The sequence below is a fragment of the Mastacembelus armatus genome, chromosome 5, assembly GCF_900324485.2.
Source record: "Mastacembelus armatus chromosome 5, fMasArm1.2, whole genome shotgun sequence".
NCBI classification, from domain to species: Eukaryota; Metazoa; Chordata; class Actinopteri; order Synbranchiformes; family Mastacembelidae; genus Mastacembelus; species Mastacembelus armatus.
Window position 1 is genome coordinate 24,458,574 of NC_046637.1, and position 27,430 is coordinate 24,486,003.

The 27,430-nt window shown below is 40.6% G+C and overlaps 1 protein-coding gene across 3 annotated transcripts; it reads left to right on the top strand.

The window, feature by feature from the left end:
* Positions 1-254: 254 nt before the first annotated feature.
* Positions 255-27,430, top strand: quob (quattro b). 3 transcript variants are annotated; one of them, XM_026306851.1, is made up of 24 exons: positions 255-550; positions 9,489-9,686; positions 10,214-11,747; positions 12,756-12,920; positions 13,253-13,376; positions 17,404-17,497; positions 17,713-17,799; positions 17,918-18,034; positions 18,890-18,988; positions 19,077-19,225; positions 19,940-20,078; positions 20,225-20,347; positions 20,549-20,746; positions 20,846-21,813; positions 22,028-22,277; positions 22,588-22,677; positions 23,087-23,311; positions 23,690-23,860; positions 24,457-24,634; positions 24,999-25,115; positions 25,238-25,492; positions 25,668-25,939; positions 26,122-26,180; positions 26,841-27,430. In XM_026306851.1, the coding sequence occupies exons 1-23, from the start codon at positions 548-550 to the stop codon at positions 26,158-26,160; spliced, it is 5,595 nt and encodes a 1,864-aa protein (XP_026162636.1). In that variant the 5' UTR covers positions 255-547; the 3' UTR covers positions 26,161-26,180; positions 26,841-27,430. The 3 variants fall into 3 exon arrangements, with proteins under 3 accessions (XP_026162636.1, XP_026162637.1, XP_026162638.1); XM_026306852.1 differs by having other exon boundaries at positions 26,122-26,173; XM_026306853.1 differs by having other exon boundaries at positions 12,861-12,920.

The window sequence follows — 27,430 nt, forward strand, 5'->3', positions numbered from 1 at the left end:
CCATGTCCATGTGTGTGTGTTTACATGCATGACAGAAGTACAATGTGGGAATGTTAACATTCTTACTTTACATGTTTTGTGTATCCATTTATTGCATATTGTGTCTGTGGGTGTACATGTGATAAAGCCTGTGTGTGTTTGAGAAAGACAGTGAAGAAATTCTCAAAAGCCTTGAGGGGGATTTCCTCTGAAAGGGAAAGCTTTACTCCTCCCCCTCCCAGCTTCTCTCTCCTTCCCTCCTTCCCACTCTTTCTCACCCCAAACATTCAGAGCAGCCAAGTAGCAAAAGGGACGTAAAAGAGGCGGATCAACAGGCAGTTTTACAGTTTGCTGCTTTCTGTGCTACACTCAGAATGGAAATGACTTTAGTTACTTTTCGATCAAGACAAATCACTGTCTTGTGGAAATACTCCGCCAACTTCTGTTTTTGATGCACTAAACATGGCAGGTATCTTAGCACAGAGCCCAGGGAGGCTGTCTGGAGAGGATTATCAGGAGCAAAAATGAAAAAATCTTTCTGCCTGATAGAGGAGAAACTCCTGCAAAGATGGTAAAGTAATATCAAGCTTTACTTATGGTTGTCATTCTTGTCTGGTTTTGCTTTCTGGTTGCAGAGTTAAAGTGCTCCAGTGACCCAGTAACAGAGCGCATGAGTTTCTGGTTTGGTCAAGTGACTTTATTTTTCTCTGTAGCTTTGCCAGTATAGAGGTTAGAAATTTTAGAAGCCTGTTAGAAGCTGAGTTCATACACAAAACAAGTAAAGTTCAGTTGCATGATACTCTGCACAGTATTAATACACATTCCTCTGCTTTTTTTTTTAATGAAGCTTTATCTTAGTGGCACACAAAGGCAGCACAAAGCTCATGGCACTGCACTCTTCAAACTTTTTGTTATCCTCAGCACCGTTGGTGGGACTGTTTCACATCAACAGCATCAAAAGCTTTTTAAGTGTGTGCATGCTGACAAAAAGAGTGACAGACAGAGGCACATTGTCTGTTGTTTTGCTCCTTTATGTCCTTTGATTAAGACTTAATTGATGCAGATGGCGCACATACTTCAGTTTGAAGAGTGTTTCAATGTATAAATTATCTCACTACTTTGCATGTGCATATAATGGAATTCCTGTGAAAAGTTCAAACCACAGAGATTTAGTGACCGGAAATGGTATAATTCCAGTCACAACAGAAACTAATAAACGACACTGACTGAGCCACAAGATGGGAAATGTTTAAACTGTGACAAACAGGTTTTAAGGATAAATGTAGATAAAGATCATATTTATGTTATACTCTCAGCGACTGGCTAGAACAACACTTGTTGAATAGATGTTTAGCTTTCTATTTATTTGTCCTTCTTTTTATGGAAAGCGAGTCAGACTCATAACATCTGTCCAAGCATGCAAGATAAATGATAGTTTTACAGAAAGACAGTTTAAGAAGTCCACACATGGCTGCTCATCATGGCCACCACTGTACTTTGTCCTCCTGCCACATCCATTCCAGCACTTGTCTGACCAGCTTTTGCAACCTGAGCAAGTTTGTTTTACTTACTGCATGACTGATATTGTCCTCTGTGACCACCCTTCAATTTGCAACTGTGAGCCTGCAAAGTCTAAAAATGATTATATTACTACACTATGCATGACCAGGAATTACTATCTTGTGTAAACACTCAACAGTAATACAAACCACAGACCCCTAGCTTGCCAGTGTTTATTCTTCTGCATTTAGTTACTGTGTGACAAGGAGAAACAACAGTCATTCATTCACCAACAAGGTCAAGCATGTTCTTAAGGCCTTAAAACTGCATGTTTTTTCGTTCTCTGTGTGTGAAAACATGGTGCAGTGTAGCTTTGCATCTGCTGGAGTATTTAAAATTTATTCAAAGTTAATGCAAATAATCCAAAAGCCCGTATGAAGGTTATGCCTGGGTTTGGGATTTTGTGTGACTTGTCTTGCCAAAACATGTTTGAGCTAAGTAGGTGTTTCAGTGAATCATCCAAAATGGTCAAACTGCCATTAGCAAGGCTGGCGTCTTTGGTTATGCTCTTCTTGTTAGCAATGAAACATGGTTTTAAATCTAAAATTCATTTGCTTTTGGTTTACCCGGGGCAGCAAGGCAGAAACTCAGCATTCGTCTTTAGAAAACTGATACAGTAAATGTGGTAGCTAATTTTTACACATCCAAGAAAAAAAAAAGAGTAAAATTAGCATTCATGTGGTGTGTTGTGTCCACCTGACAAATATAAATCCAACATTCATTCTCCTTTTAGCTCTATTTAGCTCCTGATAACAAAGACCTGGTTCTGGCTGTTCACTGCCTAGTAGCTGTTTTTTTTCTTTTGGTAGTGTAAAGAGAATTTATTTGAGCTTTTGTTCTAAAAAAACAACCTGCTAGCTGCATCTAAGAAGAAAGCAGTGAGACAGAAGTAAAACAGTTAAGTTGTGGGCTGTCAAACCAAAACAATGCGCTGAAAGATGTTCAGAAAGAAAAGTTTCACAGAGCTGAGGGAAACTGCAGAATTGGGTAATAATTCTCTGTGGGTACACCAAAACAAGCAACCTTGTTACACATACACACAGTCATTTAATCCACTGTTACAGGCTCTGTGAGTCAGGAGCACAGAATATTTCATACTTGGCTTGTATTATCAGCTGAAATGTTCATCAGTTACAGAGCATTTTCAACCACTCAGCAAAAGTAGGTCACATGTACAGTACCTTAATCTATCAACTGTTTAAAACACATTTTAATTGGCTGGTGTCCATACTGGGCTGGCTTTACAGGGTCAAGGCTCTCTTTTTAATAGCCATGTGACAGCCTCTGCTGCTTGTAACAAGACATCACATCTTCACAATAATATCGTCTGTGCTCCCTTTGGCAGTGCTCTCTCCCACTGTTTTTATTGCTGTGATTTCGCCATATCCCAAAAGAGGCAGACAAGGAAAATCCAAAACAATAACCCCTTATGATTTATGGAGAAAATATGAATAATTGCACACATTTGCTCTGTGGAGCTGTGTGAGCCAATTGACTTTCATTTTGCTTTAGTCAGCAAATCAAAGATCTGAGAGTTGTCCCGGAGCTGTGAACTGTGTTTTCAGTGTGTTTATCTCAATGTCACAGAAGTGGGTCAAACTCAACAGAAACGTTGCACCGTATTTTCAAAACAAAGACATTGCCAATTGCTGGGGGGGCAAATATCTGTGTGGCTAAAGGCTGCCTGTGAGTCTGTTTTAGTGTGTAGTAAGGAAATAACAAAAAAAGGTATTTCCTTATTTCGTTAAAGTTACTGTCATACTGTGACTTTTGCAGGATATCAGAATAATAATATAATTCAGGAGTCATGATGCATCATTCTGCTGTCATAAGAATATGTTTCTGCCTGTTTAAGTTTTAAACTAGCTCAACAACACTATGATAAGGCTCTATTGTCATACATGTCGCACAAAGACTCAATCTTGTAATTTTGCAATTAAACCTCACCATTAAATATTCTTGCATTTTTTCAAATGTTGACTGCTGTTGCCCTCTCAGTTGTACATTCGTTTGGACTCAACGAATAAAGCAGCAAGTGCAAACCATAAACACACTCACATGCTGACAAATTTAATGAACTTCTCTTCTTTTACTAGTACTTCAAGTAAATTGTAAATTAAATACACATTAGGAAAATGCATAGTGTGTGGTGGTCTTAAAAAACAAACCAGCTAGAATTGCATTTCTGATGCTTTGTCAGACTGCAAGCTTTGGGAAACCAGCTTCAGATCCAGAAAACTTTGTTTGGTCATGTTAAATGGGAGCGGTTGGTTATGATTCAGTAATGGAGACTTTCCAAAAAAAAAAAATAAATAAATAAATAAATTGAATCTGCACTTTTCAATTGTTCATGTCAGAATAAAATGTACATGTATGTTTTCAGCAATCCATCTGGGGTTTTGATATTTTACAGTACAGTAGTACTACAAACCCAGATGTACTTCCTTGACAATAATCTAATCAGACATATGGCAACTTTTTAAAGTATACACCTGTCTGATCCTGGCTTTTGTTTGTCGTTTGGTCTTTTAGGTGAATCTCAAAAAAACTGTACCCTCTCAAGTAGATGCAGGCATTGCTTTGAAACACAGTTTTCTAAATGGTACATTTCATACACATGGTTGCCATGAAAAGCAGATGTGAGTCAGTGTTCTTGATTTCAAAACAGACAACAGCTGAGATTTATATCAGATTCAGACTTACTTGGTTCCTTGTTCTACAAAGGCAAATATTTTCAGGATGACTCTCTACAGCCATGTTGACTTGAGACTTTCAGGTTAGATGATAGATTATTTCAAACTAAACATCCATTGTTCATTATTCACAGCTCAGAGTCGATTAATGAGTCACTTGTGAAATCAAATCTCAGCTCACCCATGGATTTTAAAATCCCAAATCAGAAACATGACACAGTATTTACCTTCTGTCTTCATTTTACACACATAGCTTGAGTTCTTCTGAACTACAAAATGAAAGAACGAATGATGGATACCCTCCCAGATTAAAGGTCTGTTTTCCATCAAACACACTGTGTTTGCTTTTGACAGAATCAACTCTACTAAATGATGTAGGCATTTTGTTTCTTTGGGCCTATTTGATTGGCTAAGATGGTTTAGCTGAATGGAGTGCCCATGTATTCTGTTTAACAAGAATGGATCAAACACAGACACAGTTTCATTTCCAAAGAGAAGATACCAACTAATTAAGAAGAAGAAGTTGGAGAAGGATAGGGAGTAACCGAGGTACTCTAGTGGTTACATGATTCTGATCATGACGTGACCATTTCTATGACTATGGTCATGTTTATGGTTTGACTCAACATCTTGTGTGAAACCAGTTCCAGCAGAGTATACACTGTAGATATACATGTATCTAGTATCTAGTTATTTTGACCACAAGTCAAGAGAAAGTAAGATGAAATCCGCACGTGGACATGTTCGCTTGAGATTCACATTGTGCCTATATATGTTCTGCCTATGACAACATTTTGTGTTGTTGGAGGTCATATCCCATCAGCCCTCTGTATCCACGCTGTGATGGTCTTTTGTTTTGGCTGAGCTGGCAGTGTGTCATCTGAGGCTCTTGGATCCATCTGCATATCCATACATCTAGAACTCAGGCAGTAGTCAGGGTTTACTGGCAGGTCTTAACTTAGCTGTCATTTCTGCTTATGTTTTGGTTTTAGCCTGGAGGTAATGTGACAATCCACAATCCATTTTCAGGTAAAATGTGAGGATCAGTCAAGAAAGAGCTATCAACAAATCCTTTCAGCATGTCAAGAGCTCTGTCCATTTAGGTGAAGTTAATCTTCTTTGCAATGACATTCTGGTCAGCTTGCCTTCACAAATCTTTTGACCCTTTTTGGCTGATGATACAGATACACACTGTGTATTACACACCTTGACAGTTTGTTTATACTGTGGCTGGGATCTGAGTTCTTTGGCCAAAGCCCAAGGCGATATAGAGAGACCTGTAATTACTTGCTTAATACTCAACACTGCAATACCTCCTCGGGGCCCTAAATGAAGACAAAGAAAGCTTGAAGCTTTACAGCAAATGCCAATCCACAGCAGCATGCCAATTCAGGTTAAACAATGATCTTTGTTGAAAACTGAAGCTGCTTTTAGAGGCTACATTGGACAATAGTGGGCAGAGAGGGAATCCCCTTGTCTTGAATGTGTGTAAGAGGAGGCAGAGGAATGTGGCTGTCAGCGGACATCAATGAAAGCCCACAGTCTCTGATGGCTAAGATGAAGATTCAGGATTGAAGCTTAATTGAAGGCTTCCTATTGTCTGAGAAGGTAAAATATAAAAGAAAAAAGTAGCAAATCTGTGTCTCTGTTTAAGGTAGCGAAAGCAAGATGCTGTATGTTATATTTTATACATCATATTCTCTTATGTCACCACCAGTGAGTATCCAAAGTAGTTTTCTGTTACTAGTATAAATTAGGAGAGCCGTGATACTGAGAGGACACAAATATCCTGAATAAGCAAATGTCATCACAGTGAATAATATTTTGTACAACACGCAGAATAACAAGATAAATCAAAATCATGTGGACAAAGGACAATGAAGTAATTGGAAGTGTTTTCTGTGGGTGTTTTTAATATACCAAAAGTAGAAGCTTACCGAGTTGTGCAAGTGCGTAGCTATAACACGTTTCAACCAGGAGAGCTGTGATCCAAAAGGACTGCTATCAGTCGTCTATGACCATAACTACGACTGTGATTATCATTATTGTTACAATTAACATTTTCAAATACCAAACTTATTTGGGACACAATTTTGCTTTGAATCATACACAGTCATTCTGTACCTTTCACAGCTCAGGCCTGTTTGCATGTTGTCTAGCAGTTTGTGAGATGTAGTGAGATACAGGAGACTGGCAGCCAACCTCCTTACCCTCAGTCCATTTGGCTGGCTTGTCTGTAGGAGCTGAGTCCAGCTGAGCTATGCTTAGTCTCACTCATATGAATATTATTAGCCAAACCACCTACAGAGTGGACTTCCAGTCAGGGAGAAATGTCTCATGCTTTTAACCTTCTTTGTTAGAAAAATGTTATTATTCTTGGCATTATTGGCATTTTAACCAGGGTGTAAACAAAAAGAGGTTTTCATCTCAAAAGATGTTGGACTAATGTTATGATACAGTAATAAGTCACTAAGATATCAGTTTAAGGCTGAATACATTTATATAATGTAAGATTACAGAAGAGTGGACGTGGTCTAATAAATATCTGGACTCATCAGTGAAACCTGTACAGCTACGGTACATTAGTAGCAGCACAGATGCCAAACTGTATTGACTCAAATAAAACTTGCAACCAGGGAATTTCTCAGCCCAGTACAGTAACTTCACAGACAACCACTGTGTTTAATTAGATATGACCTGAGGTTTACCATCAGCTTTGAGAAATACACTAGAACCAAACACTAAATGGCTGTACTGAGTCCAAAACAGCTGTGATGCATTACCATTCAAGAGCCAACCTCGAAGGTATTCAGTTTCCATTTCCTAATCTATTGTGACAGATGTGCACAATCAGAAAAATGAAGCATTCCTTTCTACTGCAGTGTCTACAAGAATTACAGAGACTGGGACTACTGTAAGTGCTCAAATACTGATATTGATTTACCTCCAACACTTCATGATTTACATCTTTGCAGTGATGAATGCAAAGACTGAACAATTGTATTGAAATAATCAGTGAATCGTAGAAACAAAGCCTGAAATTTTCTGTCCTTTGTTCCCAGTGTTCAATGTCCAAGTTGCTCAGATAAGTAATTAGCAAACGATCAGCACAGTCCCAGTGCTAACCATCCTGAAGTCTTTTAAACTGCTGCACTTGTGTTTATCCTGGGCCAGTCTCTGGTCTTGGTCAGACCATCAAGCTAAATGAGGAAGGGGCTAAAAATAGAGTCCTTTGTGGGGCTGGGAGATTAACACAACAGGGTACTGTGAAGTGACTGTATGAATAGCATGCCTGCTGGTTAGTGGCTATGCTTGTCCAGATCCAAAATAGGTGTCAAATTCTTATTTTTAGTTGCCAACATAATATGAATGTTTTTCCATTAGAGACATTTATTTGACTAAGAAAATCATTTTATAATTCAATAATATTCTACATGCGCTAGATGAGGGAATAAAATCAAAGCATAATATGAAGTACTGTAAATCTGTATCCTATATATGAGGTCCTGGAGATTTTAATCAGAAATCACTGTTGGAGCCATGAGGCTGACATTTAGTTGTTAGTGAAACTTTGGACTATTGCTATATTTTGTGCAGACATTCATATCTGACCTATGCCGAATCATAATAAATGGAATAATTCCTTAACATTGCATCTTGCATCATCAGGCTGAAGCTGCACTGTCTGTTTTACATTTGAAATCATCACCTCCTCAAATTCTTGCTCACAGTTTGGCTATTTCAACAAAAATACTTCTCATCTGAATATTTTTTGTGTGTAGCTGAATTTCCTCCTGCCAGTAACTTATCCACTGTGTCATTTCAAACAGTCGTTTCTTTATAGCCACTTGTGTTGAAACCATGTGCTTCTTCACTTGCTGAGTCTAAAACCAGAAATAAGGGATTTTTATATGCCTGAGAACTAATAAATCAAAGCATTATCATTATTTCTTTTCAGAGGAAAGACTTTTGTTGTTTGCTTTGCTGTTAAGAACTGGTCATTATTGGGTTGTTTGAGAAGGAACAATGGAGTCTTTTAAGCCACATTTATCTTGGGGGAGGATGACTGACACTGAAAATTATGGGGAAACTAACCACATATGAGTGAGCCTTGTAAGTTGTTTAACTGGTTCAGGGTTAGCAGTCTAGACGTATTGCTGTCATAAGTGTTAGTAAGTTAAAATGTTCATCCACCCTGTCGTCTCACAATAAGCCCTTCAGCTACCTATTCCAGGTATTTCCACTTATTTACCGTGTGAACATAGCATTCATTAATTTACATTAACATTAGCATTAGCCTGTCTTCCTCTATTCAACAAGCTGTTTATTGGAAACGAGCTAACTAATTAACTTAACATGGCTTACTTTAGTTTACTTTCATGTCTATGCTGCCATCTGCTGGACGACACTAAAATGTAACACACCATGTTACATGTAATATAATGTAAATATAACAGCTTTTAATAAAAATAAAATCAGACCGTGGCTCACGTATCCTGTTTAAGTGATATTTTATGAACTTGAATTCTATCAGCTATGACCAAATGAATTTGATTTTCCATTTTCCAGTCACAAGATTGCTGGCAGGATGGTTCAGCCTTTGATATAAATAAGCATATGTACAGGCACATAGAATATGTTCGTAAATGATAATTACAGATTTCAAACAAGTCAAATAAGAAAAAGATAAGGTTGCTGAACAAAGACACTCTATTCAACACTATTAAATTACTAAAAATCAGGATTTCAGAATGACAGCTGCTGTATTAATTACATGAGATAAGACAATCACTGATGGATTATTTATGTAGCATAATTCATGCACCTAGGCAAAAAGGTAAATACAATTCTTATTTGAAAAAAATGTACAGTTCACATACCTCCTTCTTAATTTATGCACCAATGCTATATCTGGATGGTAATGCACACTGGCTGTATTGTTGCAATATTTTTCAGTTGAATATTTATTTATTTAGAACAAATATTTCTAGTTTTTGGCTGAGCTTAGAAAAATTATACTTCTACTAAAATAAATAAATTTTTCTCAATTTGAATCAATTAAATGTAAATAAGTTAAACTGTATTATTTCAATGTGCACTGATCCACTGATCGGTGGACTTTTTTATTGTTTTGTTGCTGGGATACTACAGAAAAGTGCTGAAGTAAATTCAAGCTAGCCTCTCAGTATTTATCTACTAAGACCGTACAATCCTCTTCTCACTGGGCTCCACTTCACCTCCACCTCTTTCCTCTAGAACCCAGAATCTCTGGACTCATCAATCCAGAGCGCCCTCTCGGCCCTCTTTCTGCCATTTGAGGCCACAGCACCAATCGTCCTCAGCCAGCTGTTTCGCACCATTGAGGAGCGTTACCACGGTGATGCATTGCAGTGTCTGTTGGACTTCCTCATCCCCTCAAAACACTTGCTGGAGAGCGTCCAACAGGCTGCTTGTGTGAGTATTAGCAGTTTTAGGTGCACACAACTGCTTGTTCTTCCTCACTGCTTACACGTTACTACATCAGTTCAGTGGGGACACATTCCTTTATGACAGTAAATTATTATCGGGTGGAGACATGGGATAAATGTAAAGTCAGGAATCTCACTATCTACAAAGTCTGTTTTAAGTAAAGATGTACATAAGTCTTCCTTAAAAAGCATACATGACAGACGAGCTGTATAAATATAGAATCCGACACATTTTTAGGTTTTCTTCTGTATTACCTTAATAAGGTGATAATTATCTGTACATCCAGTTACTTAGATAAAAACGCCTAGTGTATACTGCAAATACAGTAATTCAGCTCTTTATATGTGCATCACAAGTCCTTGAAATTCCTGTTTCAAATTATAGTAGTAATAAATTCAAAGTAACAATATATTTAGACAATTGACTGCAAAGTATATAAGAGGCAAATAAATATAGATATTTACTGAAATGATGAAGAAACTGAATTATTTATGCTTGTGTTATGTTTCTAGGCTTGCTACTCTGATGTGGTTTTCCGATGTGAGGGCTGGCCTCTGTGTCTCCATGACAAAACTGTTATCCAGTTAGCACCTGTTAACCCTCTGCTGCTGCGTCCAGGAGACTTCTATCTACAGGTGGAACCTTTTGGGGACCAAGCAGCACGCATTGTCCTCAAAAGTCTTCTGGAAGAGGGCTGTCGAGAAGTGGAGGAGACGCCTGTGCCCGAGACTTCTTACTCCTGCATCTTCACTGAAGAGTGGTTGCAGGACATAAATGAAGGACGCCATGGAGCTCCTCTGTCATGTTGTTTGCTCTGTACAGATCAAGGAGTAATAAAGTTGCCCTGGGCCAAAATAGCCATTCCAGAGTTTCTTGACAAGCCTAAGATCATGCCCACTTATCAGGAAGCTCCTCCTGAGCCAAAGCAGATCTCAGTTGCTTCTCATTTTAACTCCTCCACACTCCCAATGGAAGCAATGACTTACCATGCAAAAGACAGGATCTCAGCATCTTTGAGACCTGTGAATTGTTCTTCTAAACTTGTCAAAACAGAACATGAAAGACGAATCCCCAAATCATGTTGCAAACCTTTAATCAAACCTGTGGGTTGGGTTTCTCCTAATATGTGGGGCAGTGGTAACTATCAAGAGATTGAGGGTGATTATGTAGACCTGGTGGATATTACCAAAGGGAAGGAGTTTGTGGATAAACAGAGAGACAACCATCCAAATCCATCCAATTCAGCTTTGTTCAAACCTGTTAGACCACCTCCACCTGTGCCGCTTGGAAACAACGCTCTCTGTGGACACACCTTCCAATATGCAGACGATCCTTGTACACCATGCAATCAAAGGCAGCTGGGGCAGGAGCTCACTGATCAGGACATGAAGTGTAGATACAGAGACTCTTACCTGGCAGCACTGAGAAACCCTGTCACTTTAGAGAGGGAAAGTACGGACCTCCTGACGGCCCTGGAGGAGGTCGGCCTTTGTGAAGAGGGGGGGTTAAGACCCAAGGGTAAATCTGAAGCTCAAAGAAATGCACCTGGAAACATTTGTAATCACTGTAAAGAAACTATATGTCATGAGATCTGCCAATACAAACCATGCTATGAACCAGCACCAGAAAACCTTGTGTTTCACCTTAAAGACCTTCCTACAAGTTCTGAGTCAGTAACCCTTATGAAGGAAGATCCCATGATCTTGAAACCAGCCCCTGATTTGAGAGACAGTCAGAAAGTTCAGACAAAATTTATTCCCCAACAATTAGGACATAATGCTAGAGGACATCCAGAATCAGATGTGTTCTTGGAAAACCATGAGAGTGACATGAAACCACATGAGAAAGCAGAGGTTGTGAAACCATCAGGAAAACACAAAGTTAAGATGAGGTCTCTGTCCACTGTGTCAGAAACACCAACAGGGAGTCCACTTCTCTATAAGGTCAACAACAGGAGCCACAGCGATATTTGCCCTGAAATGATCACCAGCTTAATTCAGGAGCTTCCCAAGCCAGAAGGATTGGCTGGAAAGTCCCCCAAAAAAGGTAAGCAGAGTAAGCAACTGACTGTTCAAACTTATTCTGTCACAGTCTTTTATTCTCTGGAGATTTTCTGCTTATCCTCCACCCACACACACACAGTCTGTACATTGTTATTGCTGCACACAAAGCCATTTGTTATGATTGGTGCTCAATGCTTGAGGGGCTGCTGAACATTCAGGTCATGCAGGCCGACTGAAGCTTGACCATGACCCTGAATGCTCCACTGAGGATCATAATTCATAAAGACTCTTTAGAAACATGGTTCAAAGGTCAGGATTGACTGTGATCTTCCTCCAGGGATGCTCCCACTGCTGTCTGGGTTCTTTGGCACTAGGGCTGCATTCACATCATTCCCATGACAGAGGGAGTGAATGGAAATAGCGTGCTGCACCCCAGTGAAAGGGGGAGCCTGAAATAATTGGGTAAAAAGAAGGAGCAGAATATTCCTCTAATATAGAGAGACAGCATAACATGCAAGAAGGAGGTTTCTGTGTCCCCAACACCCGATGGCTTACACCCTTATGCCCTCAGATGGACATGTTGAGATCTTGACTGGAGAAATGCTTGTCACAGACTATTAATGTAGCAAAGAGAGAAAGCACAGACGAGGCTTTGTTGGCTCAAAGGAGAGGCCAATTATGATGCCTGAAATCAAAAACAGGCTTAGTAGCTAGGCCACCGCAGTGTTTTGTTATTGAGTTTTCATGCACAATGTTTAAAGGCTGTCTGTACACAGCTGTGTAGCTTTTAAGGGTAGGTCCATGCTGACAGAGTTATGGCTAATGAGTTGAATAATCACTGTTTGTATGAAAGGGCAACTATCACTGGACAGAAAGTTTATGGTTTACAGAAAATCGGTCAGCACAGACTAATGGATTAACAAAAATGTATTAGAAACAACATACTTAAACACTTTTAACTCTTCCTAACTAGTTGTATCAATTATATTTTGATGTATTATGTTCTTATTTGGTGGGAAAAATATGTTTGTGTTTACTATGTTCACTACAGAAGGATCAAACCCCACACTACAAAACCCAGAGCTTAACAAGCCACTATCTCCAGAAGCTAAACGTCCTTCTGCAGGTTCTGACACTCCTCACTCTCCACAAACAGAAGGATCCAGCTTCAAAAGCATCAGTGGTCTGCTCAAACTAGGCATCATTTGTTTGCCAGGTACTTTGAACTAATCAGTCTGAATTTAGCATTTTCATATTTAAATTGTTCTGGAGAAATTAAGTGTGTGTGTGTGTGTGTGAAAATGTCATTCGTATTTCACTTCATGAAAATGTCAAACTGTGGTGGCACTTTTCATTAAAAACACTGACCTTACTTGAGTTTGACATAATGATTGCATGAGTTCAAAAACTCACCTGACCTCAAAAAGTAAGGTCACAAGCAACTGTGTCATTGCTTGTCCTAGCGCCTTAACAGTGTGATTATCTTTGCATCTTCATATAAAATAAGGTCTATTTTGCTAACGTTTTGTCTGCCTTGCTTGTCCCCAGGCAGCAGGGACAGGACAGGCAGAGCAGTGGTGGAGGTTCATGGTGACAGAAAGGAGTGGATGTCCCCTCTTGTATCAGCCCAGAATATCTGTGAATTACTGCTCTACCTACATTCAATGCCAAGGTAGTAGAAATGAGGCTTTATGTCTATATGTATAGAAAAAAATATGTAAGAGGTCTGAATGGTATTTTAGGGCAATGTTTGATCTATTATGGAGTGGTGATCTCAGTGTCCCAGCAAAGAGTTATTGGCTTAATGCATAGCTGGTAATTAAATCTCTGAACAGAAGAGGGCAGCAGAGCATCTTTTAAAGGTACTATCTTTAGTCAAAGTAGACTAAATATAATGCATCCAGACTAATTGATTTCTGATGTTTTATCCCTTGAGTAGTTATTGTTTTACAATTAATAAAACAATATACAGTACTGCAAAAGTTTTAGGCAGCTTAGATGTTTTAGATTCTTGTCACACAACACCATCAGGTTCATTGTGCAGCCCACTGTGCAGGACAACAGGCCCATAAAGTACCCATTACAGTTCATGAAGAACTATTTTCAGGGGCAAGAAGAACCAGAAGTCCTGCAGCTGATGGTCTGACCTCCACAGACCCCAGATCTGGCCAGTATGGAGACAGGCAAAGCCCGAAATGAGGACGTGGGGCCGCCCTTCTGTGGGCCTACCACCCGCAGGAGGATCTACAAGGGGCCGGTGCAATATGGATCGGGCAGAAGTCGCAGGCAGGGGTCTTGACGACCCGATCCTTGGACTATGAAACTGGCTCTAGGGACATGGAATGTCACCTCGCTGAGGGGGAAGGAACTTGTGCTTGTGCGGGAGGTTGAGCAATACCACCTAGAGATAGTCGGGCTCACCTCAAAGCACAGCCTGGGCACTGGAACCCAACTCCTTGAGAGGGGTTGGACTCTCTTCTATTCTGGAGTTGCCTGCAGTGAGAGGTAGCGGCCTGGTGTGGGCTTACTTATAGCTCCACAGGGTTGCTTCCCTGTGCCTTCGGGTCAGAGACAGGTCTCTTACTGTTGTTTGGACCGAGCAGCAGTACAGAGTACCCAGCCTTTTTGGAGTTTCTAGGAAGGGTGCTGAGAGGTTCTCCAACTGGGGACTCCATCAATCTGCTGGGGGACTTCAACACTCAGATGGGCAGCGACAGTGAAACCTGAAGATGACTAGGAGGAATGGTCTCCCCGATCTGAACCTGAGTGGTGTTCTGTTGTTGGACTTCTGTGCTAGTTGCAGTTTGTCCATAATGGACACCATGTTCAAGCATAAGTGTGTCCATCAGTGCACATGGCACCAGGACACCCTTGGCCGGAGGTCGATGATCAACTTTGTGTTTATGTCATCTGACCTTCAGCCATACATCTTGGACACTCGGGTGAAGAGAGGGTCAGAGCTGTCAACTGATCACCAGCTGGTGGTGAGTTGGATCCACTGGTGGAGGAGGAAGCGGGACTCTGCAAAACCTAAACGTATTGTGAGGATCTAATGGGAATGTTTGGACGAATCCTCTGTCAAAGAGGTCTTCAACTCCCACCTCACTGAGTCCGAATGGACCATGTTCTCCACCTCCATCATCGACAGGCCCAGAGCTGTGGTCGCAAGGTTTCTGGTGCCTGTCGTGGCGGCAATTCCCAAACCCGGGGGTGGACACCTGAGATAAGGGATGCCGTCAAGGAGTCCTAGAGAGAGAAGAAGAAGAAGGAGTCCTATCAGATCTAGCTGTCTTGTGGGACTCCTGAGGCAACTGATAGGTACTGGCAGGCCAAACATGCTGCAGCCCAGGCAGTGGCAGAGGCAAAAACTCGGGTCTGGGAGAAGTTTGGATGAGGTCATGGAGGAGGACCATCGGTTGGCCCTGAGGAAAGTCTGGCAAACCGTCCTGCTGTCATGGTTGATATGCCTCTAGAACATGCTTGGTGATCAGGGACAGTACCCCTGGATTGGCAGACGAGGGTGGTGGTCCCACTTTTTAAGAAAGGGGACCCGAGGGATACTATAGAGGGATCACAATCCTCAGCCTCCCTGGAAAAATCTATGCCAGGGTGCTGGAGAGGAGAATCTGGCCAGTGGTAGAACCTTGGATCCAGGAGGAACAATGCGGTTTTCGTCCCGGTCATGGAACACTGGACCAGCTCTATACCCTCTTCAGGGTGCTCGAGGGTTCATGGGAGTTTGCCAAACTAGTTCACATGTGCTTTGTGGATTTGGAGAAGGCATTCGACTGCTTCCCTCGTGACATCCTGTGGGAGGGGCTCTGGGAGTATGGGGCCTGGGGCCCTCTGCTAAGGGCTATCCAGTGTGTACAATCAGAGCAGGACCTTGATTTGCATTGCCAGCAGTAAGTCAGACCTGTTCCATGTGCATGTTAGACTCCAGCAGAGCTGCCCTTTGCCGGGTCTGTTCATTTTTTTTGTGAACAGAATTTCTAGCCACAGCCAGGGGCCGGAGGGAGTCCATTTTGGGCACCACAGGATTCCATCTCTTGTGGTGAAGAATCGGCTCAGCTCTCATTTACCGGTCAATCTATGTTCCTACTCTCACCTATGGTCATGAGCTTTGGGTCATGACCAAAAGGACAAGATCTCGGATACAAGCGGCCGAAATGAGTTTCCTCCACAGGGCGGCTGAGCACTCCCTTAGAGATAGAGTGAGGAGCTCGGTCACCCGGGAGGAGCTTGGAGTGGAGCCGCTGCTCCTCCACATCAAGAGGAGCCAGCTGAGGTGGCTTGGGCATCTGGTTCTGGGCATGTCCCACCGGGAGGAGGTCCCGGGGAAGACCCAGGACACACTGGAGGCACTATGTCTCTCGGCTGGCCTGGGAATACCTCGGTGTCCCCCCAGAAGAACTGGAGGAAGTGTCCAGGGAAAAAGAAGTCTGGGCATCCCTGCTTAGGCTGCTGACCCCAGGACCTGGCCCCAGATAAGCTCAATAAGATGGATTGATGGATGGAAACTGTGTGCAGGTCAAACCAGAGAGAACTGCTGCTGGTTTAAGGGCAAAGGGGAGTGCCGCAAATACTGATTAGATTTTGGGTTGCTTCCCTTTACTGCACTTCATATGAAGTTAACTGCTAAATGAAAAACTATGTCATTAATGTTAAAAGGATCACCTGTGTGTTTTTAGTAGGGATGGGTACCGTTTACATTTTAACAATGCCACTACTCATCAATACTGCTTATCAGTCTCTATTGGTGCTCTTATCGATACTTTTAGGAGAAGAAAAAAATTTAGAACATGAATTGCTTTATTTTGGAACATCATTTGTATGGAACATTTATGCAAAACCTTGTCGCTAAGTTAGCTCTCTCCCCCATCCTTGAGTTGATGTGTTTGCTGCTGCCACGAGTGTGAGCTACGTCACGTGTGTGAACAACAGCCACGCCTCTCTGTCCTTTGCTTACAGACAGCAGTCAGGTAGTCAGACTGAAGTGCTAAGAGAGGTGTCTCGTTTTCTGTGATGGATATTTGACCACATGGCCTAAACGTGCACATTAACATGACTACTTCAATACCGATAACACCCCCGTTAAGGCTGGAGCTTATCGGTATCGCGGTCCTCCAAGATTTTGCCCTGAGGCTTGTTTAATACCGGCTCTCAGTATCCATCCCTAGTTTTTAATGCCTCATACTTTTGCACAGTACTGTATTCTAAGCAGAATTTTGTATAGTGTCTAACCATAAACTGGCTGTGACCTTCTGCCAAAAGTCAAACTCCCAAAGGTCTGCCAGTGAACTACTGAAAAGTATTAGTTATTTGCTTTAAGGACAGATTTGAACTTCAAAAAGATGTTTTACCAGATAGCTTGGCCTTCCTCTGTCCCCAGACTCCTACTACAAGAGTTTATAACCAGGCTGGCTGCCAACTGTCTGGTATGCAGTGTCTTGTTAGAAGAAGCAGCCATGCCTGATGTAGGCTCACACAACAGTAACCCAAGAAGAGGCCGTTAAGTGGGGTGTATAAAGGCGACATAAATGTGGAATATGATATGTGGTGAAATGTGGGTGTGTGTATGTGTGGGCAGGTGTTAGAGACAGCTTTGAAAAGTGATGGAAGTAAACTTTAAAAGCCTTTGAATAATGCATTTTCCAATGTGATTAAATAAACATGTTTCGATATGCCCTGTTTTGTAGGAAAGAGGTTCAAGAGCTAGGAATGACTATGGTCATCAATGCCAGGAAGAAACCTCCTCCATTTCACCTCTACAAAGCTCTGCTAATGGCTCAGGTTGAAACAACAAACATGCATACACACACCACTGCACCACAGCACTCATCCAAACACATAACAGACAGATGCCATAGTTCTTTATTTCAGATAATTAAAGAAACTACATAGACCGTACAGACATCTGATGTTTTGGCAAATCTTACTTAAATCAAAACACATAACCGTCCTTTCTACTTTTTGTTCTATTACCTGCTATTGAATACCTGCTACAGGAGCAAGCTCTTCATGCTGTACACAGTGTTGTGATGCTGATAGACAAAGACACTTGTCCACGACCTGAAAAACAGCCAGGGATCCAGGTCAGAAAAGCATTTCAAAAGTTTCATGTCCTCCTTCAGTCTTTTTTACTCTAGTTGAATCTGAGATGACTGCTACTTTTTCATCTTTTCTTACCAAGCCTTTGTCTTTGTCTATTAGATGGACATGGTGACTTCTATAAAAGCCTTAAACAAAACTGTGGAAGCTTCGCAGCTGACATCTGACATGGGTGGCACATTTCCTTACAGCCACATAGATTGGTTGCAGTTCCATCAGGTACTGAATCTTCATTGTGCCTACAGAACCAATGCAGTTGTGGTATCATATCCCACAATAACTTTGATAAAATTCAGGATTTTCCTGTAGATTTAGAGGGGATGGCTATTTAACCACAGTTCACCCACGGGGGACAACTTATTATGCACACACCCACACCACATAATTAACTCTGTTGTTGTTTAATGCCACATTTGGCTTTTGGCCTTTGGGTAGAGGTATAATTTTGTCCCAAAGGGAATGTCCCTAAGTTTATCTTAATGATAAATGTAACTATTTATTATAGTATAAATGACCGTCATCGTTAACAGGGAAAAGATATTTTATACTGGTCATGCAATGTAGTGTGTATCACAGGTCATATAATATATAGGAAACCGCTAAGTTTGTTATTTTACACCTTCAGGCCAGTAAATAAAATAAAGTGAGCAGGACACACTATTCTCTGGTTTAACAGACTGTGATGAGTGGTAACGAGCAGATAAAGCTTTGTTTTAAGGGGTCATAATTTAAAATGGTTGGACACCTTAGCTTCTGATGTTGGAAATGGAAACAGTCCTGGGGACTAGCTTTATGCAGTACCTGTGGCACCTACAAAAGAGACTGGATAAGATCAAGAGCAAGTTTTCAACAGTATAATTTATTGTCAGGTGCAATAAGCTACTGTTACTTTGTCTGAGGCGCAGCTAATAAATATGTCTCAATACATCTGGTTAAGTGTTGCCTGTGATGCTCACTTTAGTCAGCAGATGGCAGATTATGTAGTGACTGGGCTCAACAGAACCACTACCTACAGTTTTCATAGCAGTGCATATTTGCCAATCTCACCTAAGCCTTGAACTTAATTCGTTTCAGAGACTGGTTTCTTTCCTGACTGACCTGCGAGGGGCAGACAGCTTGTTGCAGAAGGCCATCAAGAAAGTAAATGGCAGTAGAAACATTGACACTGCCCAGGTAAAATGCACACATGCATACTACCATATATGTGGTATTTTGCACATTCTGGATGTATGTGTAAATGTTGACTTTGCATGTGCTACAGGATGTGCAGTTATGTATTCAGGAACAGAAAGCTTCAATGAAAGAGGTGCTAGAAGATACTCGATTAGTCACTCTGCAAAGAGAAGGAGGGGCTGTACTGGCCAGAATGAGGAGAGAGGAGTTCAGATTTCCACAGTCTGAGGACTACAGGTATCAGATGATATTTCAGATGATTTCCTGTGACCCTAAATAGGAATAAGTGGGTATAGATGATGGATGGATGGATGGATGGATGGATGGATGGATGGATGGATGGATGGATGGATGGATGGATGGATGGATGACAACATTTATGCCCTGAGACAATCCAGCACATAACAGCGGGACGTAAGATGGTAGTAGGCACATCACACATGGAACCCCACAACCAAGTGGCCGGCATAGTGTACAGAAACATCTGTGCGAAGTATGGCCTGGAAGTTCCAGGATCAAAATGGAAAATGCCCCCAAAGGTGGTTGAGAACGACCAGGCTAAGATCCTGTGGAACTTCCAGATACAGACTAAGATAAGACAGGAGATAAGATACTGCATATTACCCTCAAGCTTCTAGGCCTCTGGTAGAGTACCCGAGTTTATAGGAGAAAAAGAATGCCCACAGGGCTGGGTGGGGTATTTATATATTTTTTATTCAAATACATTTATCCTAGTTCTGTGCTTAGTCAGCTATAGTCATTAGTTACTTTGCAAATAAAAGCTTCTGCACAGTCACTTTTTTAAAACCAAAATGTCAAAATAACATAAATATATAAAAAATAACAAAATACATTTACTTCTGATACTTCAAATATATTCTCCCATAATACTAAGATAACTTGTCTAAAACTTTGCTGATGCTGTTAATATTTAGCTCTCTTTTCCTGCAGAGATGCTCTGGAGTTGGTAACAAGTCTGTACAACCAGGTGGAGGAGAAGCTCCACATGCTGGTGATGAGATCAAATGAGTCACTGCAGCAAATGGAGTTTCTTTTTAGGCTCAGAGAGATGGAGACCAAAATCAGCAGGGTACTACCAGCTCTGTTGGTCTATTCACACAATCAACTTTGGTGTCACTTAATTTTCATTGACTGTTTTTCAAAAATACGATACACAATACTTCAGTCAGGATTTGTCAAGCTGTGAACAAACACTGAATAAAACATGTCTTACAGGCTGGGACATGGTTTGATACAGAAGCTGAACAGAGGCTGAAGGACTCTTTCACAACAGATGATACCCTGGTGTGCACTGAAAAGGCCTTGCAGCAACTGGAGCAGTTTCTCACTGAGTCTAAGGTAATACTGTGATATAACAAATGGGGTTAAAAAAAAAAAAGTCCTCTTCTTATTTGGCTGTGTTTCTCTTCACATACCAACATTTTTCTCCTGCTCTCCAAATGCTCTCCAAACTATTTAAATGTCTGCAGTAAATGATCAAGCACTTGCAGAAAAGGGGTGAAGGAAATAGTTCTATTGGCCTGTCATCAACTATTGCAGGAGAAACAACAATATGCCATGACCCTGGTGACAGAGGCAGAGGGGATTGTTGGCACCAGTGACTCCAGTCCTGCAACAGATATTTTCCGGACTCTGGTTAGCACTTTCAAATCCAAAATGGATGATTTTATGTTACGGGCAGAACAGAGGTACAAGGAACTGAGCACACTGGTACAAATGTACCACTTCTGCGATCAGGTTTGTGTATTTTTTCACCCATTTGATATTATTTGATCTAACTGATTTGTGTTTAAATCTAAAAAGATAAACTCCTTTTCTTTCTCTCACACTGTCAAGGCATCTGCACTGGGCAAAGAATGCAGTCATTTCTTGGGGGAGGTAGAGCAAGGGTGTTACTCAGGTCAGACCGTAAGCACACTTCAGATGTATGAAGAAAGATTAGATATGGAATTCTCCACCCTGCACTTCCAGGCACTGAAAGCTAAGGCCCGCACTGTGGGATCATCAACCACTGGAACGATGAAGATGTGGAATGCAGCCAGGATCCAGTGCCAAGAAGTCAGGCAACGTCTTCGGGAGATTCAGAAGAAAAAAGGCATAAAGAGGAACCAGATCCAGCAAGCCACATCTCCAAGCCTTCAAGGGGAAGATGGAGTAATGGAGAAGAACAAAAGGAGTGAAGTGGGGGAGAATGAAAAGTCCCTGACACAGAAGCCAGCTTCTCCTAAAGATGTAGTCAGTACCTCAGAAAGTGCAACAGAAAGTACTGCTACATGCATAAACCACCATGCAAAACCTGACTTAACAGGGTGCAAGAAAGGAGAATACTCAGTCCAGAAATTACCTGAAGCACTAATTAAAAATAACAACATAATTCCGGTTTATTCTCAAAACAGTGTCTGTCATTCCGAAAACAAATGGAGGCAAAGAGAGCACCACAGCGAGGTGGACCTGAGGATCACAGACTGTAATGAAGTGGCTGATGATTTTCCTTTACACAAAGCCCTGGGTCGTTCCCAAAGTGAGGGATCATGTATGAGGTCTCATTTGACAATCACCTCTGACTTTCCACCTCTGAGTGTAAGACACAAACACTGTGAGAGGCAGACACAGCCACTGGACCAAAATCTGCCCATTTTTCACAACAACAGTTTACAGTCAGATAAACTGAGCTGCAAGTCAGAAAGAGACAGTAACAAAGAAGAGGGTGAAGGATGCTGCAAGGTCTCCACCCAGAGCCCTAATAATTTAAGGACCCTTGAGACATTATTCACACCAGAAGAAAACAATGGCAGCAATGCTTTGTAAGTAATGTACCCCTATGTGTAATTTAAAGCTTTGCATCCATACATTTATGATACAATTTTTCACCTCTTAAAAGATATGAAAAAATGCTTCTCTATCCACAGATAAGTAATGCAAATCCTGGCATGACCAAGAGCTCACTCGGGTTTATTTATGGGCTTTAATAAAATCAGTAATGCTGCATTTTCATTTTTCATTTCCTATGTGGAACAGGAGACTGAGAATGATAATGGACGAGGTGCTGTCCACAGAGCGGGAGTATGTGAAGGCTCTGGGTTATGTCCGTGAACACTACTTTCCTGAGCTGGAGAGGCCCGACGTCCCTCAGGATCTCCGGGGCCAGAAGGGAAGCATTTTTGGAAACTTAGAAAAACTTCACGACTTCCACCGACATCATTTTTTGAATGAACTGGAGAGCTGCGCAAATGAACCCTTTAGAGTGGGACGCTGCTTCCTGCGACATGTATGTGTTACTTATATTATTGGAAAAGTATTGAATAAGAATTTCCTGTGAGTGTAATGCACTTTAAGAGTGTGTTTAGCGTGTGTCAAGAGTGTGATTTCACAACCAGGGTTTTTGCAACATTGAGTCTGTATAATACAAAGTAAAGGTTTCCTAACCATAATTTGGTAAATAGTAACTGACTAACATCATATGATCCAGATGGGTCCTAACATTGAACATGTGGCATGTAGCTTCCAAGAAATCTTTTTTTTTGTTTACTGATTGTGATAATGCTGAACAATGATGGCCTTTATTCCTTTTATTTTAGAGAGAGAGCTTTGCTTTGTATGCCCTTTACAGCAAGAACAAACCACAGTCTGACAGTCTTCTCATCAATCACGGACAAGCTTTCTTCAAGGTGAGAACTAGCTGTCAGCCACCATTTGCATAAAACCTCAACATGGGTTTTCTTAAACAAGAGGAGAAAGAAAAGCACGTTTTAATAAGACTAAGCCATGTTTGCAGCTCTGTAACACAAATCAAAAACAAAACAAAATTCTAACATCACCATGGTAAAACCCTCATATAGTTATTAAAATATTAGTCTGGACCAAAATTGGATTGAACAGACAAAGAAATTATCAAATACTGTTTTGTAAAATTGTTTTCTCCATGTTTCTTAACAAATAAACTTTTCAGTGCTGATGGAGCTCCTCTACATTTTTCTGTTCTTCAATTCAGCTTTGAAATTATCCTGATACTGTCTCTTTATCAGTACATCTCTAAAACTGCTGCAGTGTCACTGACTGCCGTCTCCTCCTGTTCAGCAAAAGCAGCTGAAGCTGGGGGATAAAATGGACCTGTGGTCTTACCTACTGAAGCCCGTGCAGCGCATCAGTAAGTACAGCCTTCTGCTGCATGACATGATGAGGGAATGTGGTCCAGAACAAACCAGAGAGATGGCTGAGGTCAAGGCTGCCTTGGAGGTCATCCACTTCCAGCTCCGTCATGGAAACAACCTGTTGGCCATGGATGCCATCCAGCACTGTGATGTAAGTTTCATTTAAATCATGCACGATCCATCATTGACCAAGACCAGTGGAATCTCTCCTGAGATGGGGGAAGCAGAGTAGGAAAATAGATACAGGTGAGACTGCTGCATCCAACCCAAAAAGAATAATGTAAGAGGAGTAGTATTCTTAGAAACATTTATCATTCGGATTTGGCTTTTTCAATTGAGTTAATCAATCTGTTAATACTCAGTAATCAGGGTAGGAAGAACTGAATGAAAGAGTACATGAAAAACATGATTGTTTCATATTATATTGAATTAATTTTTCAGTTTTTATTTTTTTATTTTTGAAGAACCGAAGCATACTTTGTCGACTTCCATACATGACCCTCAGGTGTTCTCCTTTTGATTACTGTAGGTAAATCTGAAGGAGCAGGGGCAGCTGATACGCCAAGATGAGTTCCTTGTAACATTCAGAAAGAAAAAATGTTTCCGGCACATTTTTCTATTTCAAGAACTCATCCTCTTCAGCAAAACCAAAAAGACGGATGTAGGAAATGACACATATATCTACAAACAGTCATTCAAGGTATACATACTATTTATGCACAAACACAAAACTTTGTGATGTACAAATGCACATCATAATGTATTGCAATGAACAAAATAATGTCTTGGTATGTCCACTTCCTCTTTGTAACACGTCAGTACACTTCCTTCTTTCACACTTACACATGCTGCAAATGTGTAAGTGTGTAAAAGTGATCTCTACTTTTTCCTTGCATAAGTTTACTCATCATTTGGAAAAAAAAATTCAGTATCTGTCATAATTTCAGAATCTCACACATGGTGAGACAGCCCTGAACCTCTGATCGCATGCCACACATATATTTAAACATAGTAGCATAATAGTATACAGTATATGTTAGACACAAAAAAAAGCTGCTGTAATACATTGAGACAAATTAAAAAGCATTTGTATAAATTTGACATGTACAGAATCAGCTAAATAACTAAACTTACTTTTATGTAATTTAGAGTACTGTATAAAACAGCTGAGCATAAAGCCCATTAACACAATAGATAAGATCTCAACAGCAACCTTCTGCTGTGAAACAGTCTGTAGTGAACCACTACCACCAGGCTTGAAACTGCCATCTTACATTACTCTGACTTTGTATTTAGACATCAGACATAGGCATGACCCAAAACAGCGGTGACAGTGGCCTGTGTTTTGAGATCTGGTTCAGAAAGCGGAAAACCCAGGACACATACACTCTCCAAGCAGTTAGTCACCAGGTGAAGCAGGCCTGGACAAAGGACCTGGAGCGGATCCTCTGGGAGCAGGCAGTACACAACAGAGGTATTGAAAAATACACAGAAACACACACACACAAAAAAAAAAAAAAAAAAAAAAAAAAACACATGCTGACTGTGCTCTGACCGTAGACTGGATTCAAGTATTATATGTGTTATTGAATAATTTCAATAAAAATACTTTAAGCCTATATAGATTTTATGTGTTGACATGCATCTGGACTGTGGGTGCAGATATAAACACATTTCACTGATCTTTGTATTTCAGATACAATACTCCATTTTCATTAATTTTGGATGATTCTGTTTACTATGATAAAAGACAGAAAATACACTGAAGAAAAGAAACAACACTGATACAAAAGGTTTTTTGCATATAGTTCGTAACAGTTTTTTTTTTTTTTTTTAAGAGATCCGTATGCAAGAGAGAGTGTTCCTGGGTATTGGAAATAAGCCTTTCATGGACATCCAACCTAGTGATGCAGCTATCAGTGACAGATCTGTCAACTATATACTGATGGGAAGAGGTAAACAAATTCCACCAGTAACTGGTTTATTTAGTTGTTACTTTCATTTTAGTCATTAGGTATTATGTTTTCTATTTCTGCTTTCACACCCCATAAAATTTACTCTCACCTGCTTACTGCAGATAACAAGGTGCTATCCTCTGAGGGATCATGTGCAGGATCGGACAGGTTACCAAGGGGGCGGCCAAAATCTGTAGATTCAGGAAGCTGTTCGTCTTCCTCCTGTTCCTCTGGAAGGGGTTCCCTGTCCCCTGTGGCATATCTGTGTAGGCCACAGCAGAGGGCTTCTACAGGGGGCCTTGGTGGTTACACATCACCTCCTGGAGCTCTTCTAGAGGACGACCTGGATCATGAGAGTGGGAGTCAGAACTTATTGTGTGAGTGGCCAATTGATCAATGTACAATCCACCAGTTGGTTGGTTGGATGGATATTGGTTTATTGATAATATGTTGATTGATCTTCGGTTAATTTTTATTCCAAATCTATCTCCCCACCCATTTGTTCACATGTCCATTTGTCATGTTTATAATCAGTTCTTCTCGTTGCTCCAGTGGACAGCTCTGAGTCCTCAGGAGAGAGTGTAAGTGGCTTCAGCAGTTCCAGTCACAACTACAACTCTGCCGCTGGAGGAGAAGTGGAGGACACAACCTCAGTCTGTGCTTCCATAATCACTATTAAGGAGGCAACAGGTGCGCATGGAGCTGAGGCCTCTGCATCTTTTGACAAACTAAATGATCTGGCAGTGTCACCAGAGAAAACCCAACCACCAGTTGCACCCAAGCCCAAGCTACAGTACCAGGCCACAGATTTGCCCTGTGACAAGGTACAGTACAAATCTCATACCCAGTGATTACTTGTTCATACAGTGAACAACAATGGAAATGCAAAGTATATAATGAAACAAAGTAAATTACTAATTATTCACTGAATAAAATATCTCTACTCTCTTCATGTCAATTCTCTTGTGATTAATATTAACTTAATTACATTTTATAAATATCTCAGGTGCATAACATCAATATTGGAAAATCCACAGAGGTGTGACTTTCAAGCCAAGGTACACGGTTAGTATGTACAGTATCTCACAGAAGTGAGTACACCCCTCACATTTTTGTAAATAGTTTATTACATCTTTTCATGTGACAACACTGAAGAAATGACACTTTGCTACAATGTAAAGTAGCAAAGTGTATAACTGCATCAGTATGTCACAGTACATGTTGGCATTCATGGTTCCCAAAATGAACTGTTCAGTTGAGTTTCAGTTTTTGGGTCTTGGCAATCTTCTTATAGCTTAGGCCATCTATATGCAGAGCAACAATTCTTTTTTTTTCAGATCCTCCAGTAAGAGAGAGTGAGAGCGATAAGACCAAATTTAACACACCTGCTCCCCATTCACATCTGAGACATGTAACACTGAGTCACATGACACTGGGGAGGGAAAATGGCTAATTGGGCCCAATTTGGACATTTTCACTTAAACTCACTTTTGTTGCCAGCGGTTTAGACATCCATGGCTGTGTGTTGAATTATACAAGCTGTACACTCACTACTTCACATCGTAGTAAAGTGTCATTTCTTCAGTGTTGTCACATGAAAAGATGTAATAAACTATTTACAAAAATGTGAGGGGTTAAATACAATTACTCATTATAGTGCAGTATATAAAATAACCTGTGATGCTGTGAAAGGAAAAAACATTAAAGATGTCATTTTTTCAACAGATTTGGAAGTGACCCAGGAAAAGTCAAGAAGTGTGTTCTTTGACAACATTTAACACCATTTCAAAGACTGTTTTTTGCAATCCATTACCACTCTGTAAATATATCTTTGTTACCACTAAAAAAATAGGTCAAATATGTTTAGAAATGGACTGTATTTTGAACATAAATTGTGATACATTTTGAAATGTGCATCTGATGGATTTGCATACTCTACTATAAATCACTCTATAGTGGTTTCATACTGCAGCTCACGCAATGCACCAGAGTGTCGTTACTGTGGTTCTGTATGTGCTTACTTGTCATTCATAATGCGGGTAAATCATGTGGTCATAAAAAGGCAGAACATAATGCCACCATTTGTTAATGGAATGTACTGATTTTTTTATAAAGCTTACTTATTACTTGTTCCCTCTGGAAATAAAAACATTTTCAGTCCATCTTTTCTTAATTAACAGTTTTGTATAAACTCATATATAAAGCAAGAATATGTAACCACTTTTTTAAAAAACAGAACATTTGAAGTGATGTGTATGTTTGTTTTATCTGTTTTTGCACCTCATTTTTTTTTGCAATAAACATAACCAACAGTA